The sequence below is a fragment of the Equus quagga genome, chromosome 2 (assembly GCF_021613505.1).
Source record: "Equus quagga isolate Etosha38 chromosome 2, UCLA_HA_Equagga_1.0, whole genome shotgun sequence".
Classification (NCBI taxonomy): Eukaryota; Metazoa; Chordata; class Mammalia; order Perissodactyla; family Equidae; genus Equus; species Equus quagga.
This window is the reverse complement of record NC_060268.1, coordinates 138,771,725-138,783,671: the sequence shown is the minus strand read 5'-3', so window position 1 is coordinate 138,783,671 and position 11,947 is coordinate 138,771,725. Positions and strand designations below refer to the sequence as shown.

Below are 11,947 nucleotides of genomic sequence, written 5' to 3'. Positions count from 1 at the left end.
ATGAATTTCAAGTGGATTTTTGAAAGACCATTTCTTGAAGGGAAATGCAATGTTCACAGAGTGTCTGATTGCCTTCACAAGGCTATTCTCATGCCAGATATACTTAGGATAACATAGGTGAAAAAACTAAAGAGAATTAGTAAGTTCAGTTTTCTCTTTGTTTTGTTAGATATGGGCTGATCAGTAAAAACCATCATTAAAGAAGCAAGCAACCATTGCTTAACAAAGTAAGAGCAATACTAGGAGTATGATTTCTTATTCAATGGCACAAGAAGAGTAAATTCATCGAGAGAGTTGGTCAATGAAAGAAAGATATTATATGTTAATAGAAAATGCCTCAGGGGGTTAGAAGAGTTGTAAATCAAGGGCCAAGGACTAAAATATGAAACTTTATGGAAATCTGTGGAGGATTTGTTACAAGGATGGAAATTCTTTATGCAAATTTCTGCCAAGCAGACATACTTCTGTGAGGACAGTGATGTCTAGAGGAAGACACTAGATTTTCAATTTCTCTATATTTTATATTATACATAATTTTATATACTCAACCATAAAGGAAATATTTGATAGACTTCAACTGAGATTAAACAAAACAAATACACTGTTCATAACAAAACTTTAATATTGTCAAAATAAGACAAACATCCAAGAAGAAAATATCTCTTGAATTCTAAGTTAGCACTACATGTGAACTCTACTCCTCGTACAAAATTCAAAAATGAACCAGGCTGTCATTTAGCTTCTTCACAAATAAACAGGACACTCAGGTAAAAAACTGCAAACCTTTGATAGCAATCAGTACTACAACAAAGTGAGATGAGTTTCCCGTAGTTTCCAGGTGTCTTCATGATTGAAATAAATGATTCCTTAAAAAATAACACAAAATAAATTAAATTATAATGAGAGAATGATGCCTGACTTCACAGTTTAGAATATATGTAAATGCACGTTTTAAAAAATATTTGACACTAGAGATACTTAGCTAGAAAAACCAAAATATATCAAACAGCTGTATAATCTAAGTTTCCAAACTAAAATTAAATATTATAACATCTAATAGAAAATACTACTCTATGGAAAAGTCATTTAACAAAGATATTTCCTTTAAATTACATCCTAATTATTGGGAAGCAAGTTTCTGGAGATTTATAAAGTGTAATGCAAAGGCCAAAATAATTCCAACAATTATTACAAGAGTGATGTCAGCATCAGTTGTGTGGGTTGCAGCAGGAGACTTGTTTCTCTCCAGCAACACCTGGATTTCTGAGGAAGGACTTCCATGACTTGGGGGAGGGAGAGGAAAGGAAAGGAGGCAGATCAAAATATTAAAGTGAACTGAAGGAACATGTTTCTTCCTGCCTGCTTCAGGACTTCAATAGGAGACTTGCCCACAGACCTCTGGGTGTACCCTGCTCGAGGATCTCCCCACTGGACCCATGAGCATCCCCATACCCGAGATGCTAAGCCCACACCTCCCTCTACTCTGCTGCCAACTCTTGTGCCACTCTTGAGGGAGTCCTCAAAATCCAGCTCCTGTAGGAGAAACCACAAAGTTCAGCTCTAGTGCCACCAACCGGAATAAAAAAGACATTTCTAATAGCTAGTCTCTTGAATTGTAAGATCCAAAGTAAACATAAAACCTTAGTTAAAGAAGGGGACTGCTACTTCAAATGTGAAAGTAGAATTGCATATCCTCAAACACTACAAAAAATGAAGGAAATATGACATAAAAAAAGAAAATGATAATTCCAGCAACTGAACCCAAAGGCATGGAATACTGAGGTCTAACTGACAATTCAAAATAGCTGTTATGAAGAAATTCAGTGATCTACAAGAAGACTTAGAAAGGCAATTCAATGAACTGAGGAATTAAAATTAAGGAACAGGAGTTCTTTACCAAAGAGACTGAAATTATAAAAGAGAACTGAATAATTCAATGAATGAGATGAAGAATGCAATAGAAAACATCTGTAACAGAACAGACCAGAGAGAAGAAAAAATAACTGACTTGGAAAATAGGAATATAGATATAATTCAGTTAGAACAGGTGAGAGAACTAAGATTTTAAAATAGTGAAGAAACCCTACAAGACCTATTGGTTTCAACTAGAAAGGCATATATAAGAATAATTGGTGTACCAGAGGGAGAAGAAGGCAAAGAGTTTATTTAAAGAAATTATAGCTGAGCACTGCCCAAATCTGGGGAAGGAATTGGACATGCAAGTCTACAAGGCTCTTAGAACATCCTATTATCTCAACGCAAAAGACCTTTTCCAAGACACATTATAATGAAACTGTCAAAAAGCAGTGATAAAGAAAGAATCTTAAATGCAGCCAGGGAAAAAAAGAAAGTAACCTACAAAGGAACCCCCATTAGGCTATCAGCCGATTTCTCTGCAAAAACTCTAGAGGGCAGGAGAGAGTGGAATGACATATTCGAAGTGTTGAAGGATTAAAAACTGCCAGCCAAGAATATTTTATCTGGCAAAGCTATCCTTCACATATAAATGAAAAATAAAGGCTTTCCCAGGCAAACAAAAGCTAAGAGAGTTTACCACCATTAGACCTGCTTTGCAAGAAATACTGAAAGAACGTCTTCAAGCTGAAATGAAAAGATGCTAATAAGTGACACAAAAACATATAAAAGTACAGAACCCTCTGGTACAGGGAAAATAGTCAGAATTAGAAAACTGTGACTCTATATTAGAATGGTATTTTAACCATTTAACTATATTATAAAGGTTAAAGGAAAAGAGTATTAAAAATAACTATAGCTACTGTAATTTGTTAACAAATTCACAGCATAAAAAGAGGTAAACTGTGACATTAAAAACATAAAAATGTAGGGGCCAGCCCAGTGGCACAGCAGTTAAGTTCACACACTCTGCTTCAGCGGCCCAGGGTTTGCCAGTTTGGATCCTGGGTGTGGACCTACACACTGCTTGTCAAGCTATGCTGTGGCAGACGTGCCACATATAAAGTAGAGGAAGACAGGCATGGATGTTAGCTCAGGGCCAGTCTTCCTCAGCAAAAAGAGGAGGATTGGTGCCAGATATTAGCTCAGGACTAATCTTCCTCAAAAAAAAAAAAGAAACAAAACATAAAAACACAAAATATAGTTAACAATACTGTATTGCACATTTTACAGTTGCTGAGAGTAGATCTTAAAAGCCCTCATCACAAGAGAAAAAAAAATTTGTAACTATGTATGGTGATTGAGACTAGATGAGCCAACTAGACTTATTGCGGTGATCGTTTTGCAATATACACAAATGTTGAATCATGTCATACACCTGAAACTAATATGTTATATGTCAATTATACCTCAAAAAAAAAAAAACATAAAAGAGGAGGAGTGAAACGGTAAAGCCTTTATAGGGGAACAAAGATAAGTTGCTTTCAGCATAAAATTAACTATTTTATCTACAAGATGTTTTATGTAAGCCTTATGGTAACCACAAAGCAAAAATCTAGAATAGATTCACAAAATATTAAAGAAAGGGAACATTGAGCATACTGCCAACGAAAACCACCAATTTACAAAGGTAGCCAGAAACAGAGGGAAAAAATAACAATAGAGACACAAAACAACCAGAAAATAAACAGTAAGATGGCAGTAGTAAGTCCTTACATCTCAATAATCACTCTAAATGTTAATGGATTGAATTCTTCAATCAAAGGCATAAAGTGGTTGGATGGATAAAAAAAACAAGATCCAACTATATGCTGCCTATAGGAGAATCATTTCTGCTCTAAAGACACACATAAGACCAAAGTGAAGGGATGGAAGAAAATACTCCATGCCCGTGTAAATCAAAAGAAAGCCAGGATCCTTATATCAGACAAAATAGACTTCAAGCCAAAAATGTTAACAAGAGTCAAAGAAGATCATTACATAATAATAAAGGGGTCAATAAATCAAGAAGATATAATAGTCATAAATACATATGCACTCCACATTGGAGCACCTAAACATATTAAGCAAATGCCAACAGACCTGAAGGGAGAAATAGACAATAGTACAAAAATAGTAGGGTGCTTCAATACCCCACTGTCAGCAATGGTTAGATCATCCAGACATAAAATGGATAAAGAAACATAGGCACCGAACCATACTTTAGACCAAAGGACTTAACAACATATGTGGAACATTTCATCCAACAGCAGCAGAATACATATTCATTTCAAGCACACATGGAACAGTCTATAGGATAGATCATATGATAGAACTCAAAACAAGCCTTGACAAATTTAAGAAGACTGAAATCGTATCAACTATCTTTTCTGACCACAATGGTATGAAACTAGAAATCAACAAGAGGAAAGCAGGAGAATCTACAAATATGTGGAAAGTAAACAAGATGCTTTTGAACAACCATTGAGTCAAATAAGAAATCAAAAGGGAAATCAAAAACTATCTTGAAACAAAGGAAAATGGAAATATACCATATCAATTCCCGCAAAAGCACATCTGAGTGGAAAGTTCACAGCAATAAATGCATATATTAAGAAATTAGAAAGATCTCAAATAAACAACCTAACTTTACACCTAAAGGAACTAGAGAAAAACAAATTCAGCCGAAACTTAGCAGAAGGAAGGAAATAATAATGATCATAGCAGCAATAAATGCAATAAAGACTAGAAAAACAATGGGGAAAAAAAATCAATGAAACAAAGCTGTTTTCTCAAAAAGTTAAACCAAATTGACAAAACTTTAGCTAGACTAGGAAAAAAAGAAGACTCAAATAAATAAAATTAGAAATAAAAGAGGAGACATTACAACTGATATTACAGGAATACATAGGATCCTAAGAGACTACTATGAACAATTACATGCCAACAACAAAAGATTAAAAATCACATGATCATTGCAATAGATGCAGAAAATACAACACCTTTTCATGATAAAAACCCTCAAGAGACTCGGTGTAAAAGAAACATACCTCAACATAATAAAGGCCATATGTAACAAATGCATAGCTAACATTATACTCAACAGAGAAAAACTGAAAGCTTTTCCTCTAAGATCAGGAACAAAATAAGGATGCCCACTCTTACTACCCTTATTCAGTATGGTATTGGAAGTCCTAGCTAGAGCAATAGGTAAGACAAAAAAATAAAAGGCATCCAAATTGGAAAGAAAGAAGTAAAAATAAATAAAACCAAAAGGCAAGAAAGGAATAAACTAAAAAACAAGGGAGAGGGAATAAAAAATACAAAATCTTAAAGATTATGAAACTGCATTTCCAAAAACAGCCCTTTAAATGTGGTATGCAAGTGATAAACAAGGATAAACAAAGGTCGAAACTCAAAAGACTGTAGGAAAGACAAATCAGGCAAAGGAGAAACAAAAGATAGTTGGCAAAGTTACATTAAAACTATCAGACTTCAAGACTGAAAAACACTAGCACAAAAATGAAGAAACCCACTACATAATAGTAAAAGTTCAGTTTAGAGGAAAGATATAGTAAGTGTAAACTCGTAAGGAAGTTAATAAAATAGCCACAGAGCATGTAAAGCAAAATTCAACAGAATTATTAAGAGAAATAAATCCACTATCATATTTGGAGACTGGAACGCACCTCTCTCAGATGATATTCAGAAAACAAAAAATTAAGTATATAGAAGATAGAAACTGAAAAAAATAACATCATAATCTAACAGACATATAGAAAACATTACACAGAACAGTTCCAAAGCAGACATTCTTTTCAAATCCACATGAAACATTAAAAAAAATCCCTTACCAAATTTCAAAGCTTTTATTGTATAGATGACATTTCTGACCAAATTGGAATAAACTTAGATTATCCTCCCAGAAACATACAGTAGAAAATTTCAAAATTATTTTTCTAAAGAACTCATGAATCAAAGAAATAATTATAACGGAAAACAGAAAATTCTATGAATTGAATGATTGTGAAAATACTTAGAGGAAGCCAGAAGAAATTTATAGCTTTAAAAGTTTATTTGAGAAAACAAAGATCCAAATACACAAGTTTAACGTGATAAAAATAAAGAGTGTACAAAAGAAGTACATCTTCTCCATCTAAAAACAGAAGGTAGGAAATGATCAAGATAAGACTACAAATCAATGAACCAGAACAAACATACAATAGCGGATCACAAAAGCCAATCTTTGAATATTTGAAAATGAATGAACATCTGAAAAGATGGATCAAGGAAAAATATTATATAAGGCACAAAGAAAATTTCAGGAATATGACATTAGGCAATCCTAAAACAGGATAAAGGATAAAAAACATATGATTTTAAAGGATAAAAAAAGATATGACAACTTCATATCAATAAACTTAAAAAATCAGAAATCAAAAATTCCTAGAAAAATGACAATACCTAGAAAATGTGAAATATTTTGTGAAATATTATTCTTACAGAGAATAGAGAAAGCAAGTTTTCCTATTAGCTTAATGGAGCAAGCATAATCTTCATTTTATCAAGAAGACCCTTTCTGGTCAAGGTAGAGTAACACTCTCTTGATTGTGCTAACAATCAAGTGAAGTCCCCATCCCTCCCCACTGGTTTCTGTGTCTGTCCCTCCTTTGGATCGAAAAGAGGAAGAGAAAATCTTTGGCAGAAGCCGGGCCTTTTCAGAAGTCACTGTGGACTCCTAAGTCTCCACATCTCTGTGCAAGAGACCACATTTTCCCAGAGGGAGGTTCCCTCCCTGCACACATCTACCTCCTGCAACTATCAGTGAACAAGATAGTCTGTAGGGGTGCCTAAGAGGGGGCTGAGAATAGCTGAAAGCTGATCTGAAAACAAGTCCCAATTCTTGAGCTTGTCAGTCAAGAAACTTCTGGATAACTCGAGGCTCCAGCCATACTGGGCAATTTTGGGGATTTGAATATGACAGATACAGAAGTCTCCCCTTCCATTTGACCTCAGGGTGGACTGACTCATTCCACACTCCTTGAAAGAAATCTGCTTCCCAGCAGTTTTGCAGACCTCTAAGTTTGATTACTGTACATTTGCCCAATCTCCTCCCTCTGCCCTGCCGCTTGGACTTATGTCAGGATGTTATCTTTATCTCCAGCCTGTTGGGCTCCATGTGAGTGTCTTCCCTTCCCTGCTGACTTTCTGTCAGCCACCATGTCTGCAAAGACAGGGAAACTCCACACCATTCCAACCCATTCCCCAGTGTCCCTTAATAGACACACTCCTTGCCCAGGATGGATATATATATTCTATTTTTTGTTTTCCTCCCCAAAGCACCAGTACATAGTTGCATATTCTAGTTGTAGGTCCTTCTAGTTCTCCTATGTAAGACGCCACCTCAGCATGGCTTGATGAGTGGTGCCAGGCCTGTACCCAGATCCCCACTGGTGAACCCCGGGCTGCCGAAGCGGAGCGCAGGAACTTAACCACTACATCACCAGGATGGCCCCTGGATATATACATTCTTACTCTCTCCTTTGTGTTGCAAAAATTTTAGAGTATCTGAGACTAGAAAAGAAATCAGGGGTAGGGAAGCTCACCCAGCAGGAAGAGAGGGAAGGATAAGCCTGGATAGCTGGGTTGCTAGAAGGCCACAGCAGAGACCACGGGGGACACGGTGGGATGGGTAGACTGAGGAAGCCTTTCTGGGTATTTGTGTGCCCTCTAGTGAAGTATCCTCAATCCTCACTGAAGCCCTCTTTCAGTCATGATGCAGGCCCTCAAAGACCTCTGATATCTGTCCTATTTCAAAACTAAAAAGTGGGCCCAACACACTTTGAACAATGTGAGAGAAAACTACGGACACCTCAGAAAAGTAGAGCAAACATAGCATGCACAGGGATCTCAATCTCAACCTGAGAGAGGGCATCCCATTCTGAGACGGAACAGGGACTAACGTTCCTTGAAACACTCTCTCACCAAAAACAAAGGGCCTCAGTGTCTCTCAAATGGATGTTTAGATCTTTCTCAAACATGAAGGTCGTCTTCTCATATGGAAAATGGGTTCTCCACTCTGAGAGTTGTCACTGATCTCTCTCTCCTCTCTTAGACAGCAGTTTCCACACTCCCAATCAGGGATGCAATCCCCCTCTCACACACAGTAGTGCCCCTCACTGCCCACACCCCCAAGAACAGACACACAGAAGAACCGAGATGGAAAGCAACAAACAGAGAAACATACAGACACACACAGAAATGCTACCTCACATAGACACAGGTCAATACAGACAGACAGGGGTCTCTATATTCTCTTGCTGTTGCTCTTTATCATATTACTCTTTTAGTTTGCTACCCTGTTGTACTATACTCTGAAAGCATCTTATTGACTTGTTTATGCTCATTATGTTCCATGTTCCACATGGCCAGGGACTGATCAGACAAGCCCACTGCTGTAGCTCCAGTACATAGCAAGGGGCCTGGTACGAAGCAGGGATTCAATAAACATTTGGATGAGTGATTAAAATCATCTTCCCAAATCTAACCACCTGCATAAAGCATTCTCCTCTTCCTTGAATTAAGCTCAGTATGTCTGCATCATAACGATTTGGGCAAGCAACCCCTGAGGCCCCAAGCCAGGGTCCCCTCCCCATCTGCACCCTCTTTGTTCATACCAGTCCTAGCACCTGTCATGTTCTTGGCCTTTGAGAATGGTATGGCTCTTCCTACCAATACATGGAGATGAACAGACAAAGAAGCAACTGAGACAGCCCCATCACGTTTAATCAACAGAATCCAGAGCCTGCCCCAACCTGGGTTGTGGTCAAAATCAGGCTGTATTCAGGAATTCACACTTCATCCTACAATGAGGGTAGGGCCAGGGAGGGTGGGGAAGAGGAAGAGAGGGGTTACCCAGGACACGCTTGGCATGGGCATGAGGTGCTAAGCTTCAATCATAAGATAAACTCCTTACTCCTTCCCACCACCCACCCTCTCCATGAGCAGCAGAGCTCAGATACAGAGACAGGTAGACCAGAGGCCCTCCCTCCTTCCATACCTGCAGTCCAGGGACGTCAGGGCCTGAGTTGGAGTCTGACCTGATCTAGGATCCTTCCCCATGCTGCTGTCTCTCAGAAAGCTGTGGCAAGCTTGCATCTGCAATAGGTGGTGGGCCACTGGCCTTGGGGAGACATGGTATGGGCAGTGAGTAAGGTCTATCTCTTGGCTTTTCTCTCCACCTCCCTGCCCATCTGTCCCATCTCTCATTCACCTTGGACAACACATCCCCGACTCTCTCCATGGTGTCCCCAGTGTTGAGCTCCCGGGACTGGGTCACCTGCTGGGACTTAGGTTCAAGAAGATCCTGCTCTTGTGGTAGCTCTGCCTCTGCCTCAGGGAGTAGCAGCTTACCCTGCAGGGTGTAGAGCAGCTGGAGGAAGGTCTGGTGCCTGGAAGGAGGAAGTGGGTGTGAAGGGAGGGAATCTCGGCTGGACCATCCCAGGTCTGCAGCCTATGCTCCCAGCCTCACCTCTGCAGCTTTTCTCGCTCCTGCCCTGCCTCCTGCTTCAGGGTTCCAAGTTCCTGATACAGCCGCTCGAGCTCCTGTTTCATTCCTGTCTGACGCTCTCTCACCTCTGCAGAAACCTCTGCCAGATGCTGCAGATGCTTCTCCTACCAGGAGTGAGAATGTAGACATGGTACCTGAGATGCTGAGGTCTTAGATGATGATAACAAAGATGATGATAACATTTAGTTTACTATCTGCCAGGCATTATTTTAAGCCCTTGTACTAATTACGTAATCATCTTAACAACTTGATAGAGTAGATGCTAATATTTTCCCTATTTCACAGATGAAGAAATAGAAGCACAGACAAGTGAGCACCCAAGGTCATGCAGTGGTAAGTGCTGGTGCTGAAATTCAAGCCAAAGTTAGTTCCTATACTATAATGCCTCACAGGAAGAAACGAGATAAAGATTTTCCAGGCAGAGGACTTAGCCCATGCAATGGCATGGTGGTGGGAATAGAAGTTTTCCGAGGATGGACCTACCTGTTGCAGCTGCCACTGCTTCTGCGCTACTCTGAGTTTCTCCGCGGCCACTTGCTTCTGCAGGTAAAGAAAGGGGGACAAGGAGAGGAGCGGATTTTTCTAGTTGGATTCTGGGAGGCAGCCAGTGGGTCTAAGCCAGCATGCTCATACTTTCCCTCCTCCCCTCTGCCTGCCATTCCCTTCCCACACCCTGGGTTCACCTTGGCCTGGAGTTGTTCAAGGGCCTCCTGGAGCTGTGCCCGCTTCCTTTGGGCCTCCTCCACCTTGGGCAGGACCTGAGTCAGGGCACTTGTGATGGCTTCCACATGCTCTTGGTAGGTGGCCTTCAGCTCCTTCCATTGCTCTTTGGCTGCAATTGCCTTCTGCCCTGAGACGAGCCACCAAGAATGAAGGCATCAGTGAAGTCAGCCCACCTGCCTGCAGCACTGAGTCTTGCCATCAGCCAAAGAGCTGACCTGACTGACATCCCAGTTCCTTCCTCCTCAGGGCAGCCCCTATTCCACCCCTCCTACTCACGGCTCGTGTCTTCAGAAGCCAAGGGGTCCAGGCCCTGGGCAGTGTCCTCCTGAGCCAAGAAGTTCTGCAGGAAGTCTACCACCTGAAGCTGGCTACAGAGCAGCTTGTCTTTCTTTCGGGAGTCCTGTTTAGAGGGAGGGTAGAGGCAGGGAACATTCTTACCTCCTTGTACTATAGGCCAACAAGGCTACCTTCCAGTCTGCTCACCATCAATGCTGCCCAGTATCTCAGTAGAAGGACCCAGGCGCAGTCCCTGGCTTCTGACAGACTGGCTCCCATCTTGCACATACCGTCACAAACTCGGCCAGGATCTGGGCAGGCACTTCTGCCTCCTCCTGCAGGCCTCTTGGCTCCAGGATATCTGCCACCTCTGCCAGGGTCCTTAAGTGGCAAAAGGAAAGGAGGGAAACGGCAGACTCCTGGGGGGCTAGTTCTGGAGAACTTGTGTGCATATGCACCCATGTGGGTGTGTGTATTAATGCCGAGAGTCTTGCCCTGACCAGTATCCACACACTGAAGGGCCACCTGGGACCAGCAATGGTCTGTGTATGGAGGATATATGGAGCTAATGAGTGGCATGAGAAAGAATAAGCACAGCAAGGGGAATAAGGAGTGCGCGCGGAAGGGAGTGCATTTTAAATAGGGAGCGTCTTTGCAGAGAAACCATTTGAGTCAAGATCTGAAGGCAGTGAGGGAAATATACAGGGAAAAGGAAGAATAAGGGCAGAACTCTGATGAGCAGTGGGAAGCGCTCCAAGCAGAGAACACTAGCCGTGGACCAGGGTCTCAGAATGTTGAGAAGGCGCTCAGGACAGCGCGCTGGAAGCCTCGGTCTAAGCTGAGTTCTTTAGGGGCTGAAGCGGTCCACCAGGAGGCCGGGATGAGGATCAAATAACACACCGGGAGAGTGTGTGTTGGAACTGGGGAGACAGAAATGAAATGGCCCCTCCAGGACGTCTCCTGGGGTGCAAAGTCTCCTGTTAGGATAGGGCGGTCCGCAAAAAGATGTGCAGGGGCGACAGATTGAACCGTCGCCTTTCAGGCCACACCCCTGGGGCGTGTGTGTAGGTAAGAGCCACGGACAGTCCCTCACCGGCCGTCCTCCGGGGGAGAAGCAACCGTCACCTCAGGAACCTAAGCCTGAGGGACTGGGGTCAGGATCACTTCACGGCCCAGTCGAATTCCAACAGCTGTACGGGGTCTAGAGGGTCGTCGATTGTACGTGGGGGCCCGCAGGGTCCGCCCCAGCCCGCCCCCGGCTGTCCGGCTGTCCCCTGGTGACAGACACTTACTCTAACGCAGCAGCCTCCGCCTTGGTCTCCGCCACCTCCATCCTCCCCTGCGCCGCGCTTCAGCGTTCCCCTACCGCAAACCCTCCGTCCTCTTTGGATCCATCACGGATTGCGCGCCGGGGCAGATGATTGGCTGCTCGGTCAGTGGGCGGGAATCAAGGCAGATCATGCGCTCTCATTGGTAAGTGCATAT

General features: G+C 41.8%; 1 protein-coding gene across 1 annotated transcript; it reads right to left on the bottom strand.

Moving 5' to 3' along the window:
• Positions 1–609: 609 nt before the first annotated feature.
• ZWINT (ZW10 interacting kinetochore protein) lies at positions 610–11,868 on the bottom strand. The gene is made up of 9 exons (XM_046654135.1): positions 11,755–11,868; positions 10,753–10,843; positions 10,463–10,586; positions 10,147–10,313; positions 9,947–10,003; positions 9,425–9,567; positions 9,167–9,344; positions 8,954–9,076; positions 610–866 (listed from the first exon to the last, which is right to left on the bottom strand). The coding sequence occupies exons 1-8, from the start codon at positions 11,793–11,795 to the stop codon at positions 8,999–9,001; spliced, it is 879 nt and encodes a 292-aa protein (XP_046510091.1). The 5' UTR covers positions 11,796–11,868; the 3' UTR covers positions 610–866; positions 8,954–8,998.
• Positions 11,869–11,947: the final 79 nt, after the last annotated feature.

Bases quoted from the DNA above. Each gene is read 5' to 3' on its own strand.
- ZWINT (XM_046654135.1), bottom strand. From the start codon at position 11,795: ATGGAGGTGGCGGAGACCAAGGCGGAGGCTGCTGCGTTAGA. The intron at 10,314-10,462 runs GTGAGTAGGAGG...GGCTCGTCTCAG, and splicing joins GGCTTCTGAAGACACGAGCC to GGCAGAAGGCAATTGCAGCC. The intron at 9,345-9,424 runs GTGAGGCTGGGA...TCCTCCTTCCAG, and splicing joins GAGCGAGAAAAGCTGCAGAG to GCACCAGACCTTCCTCCAGC.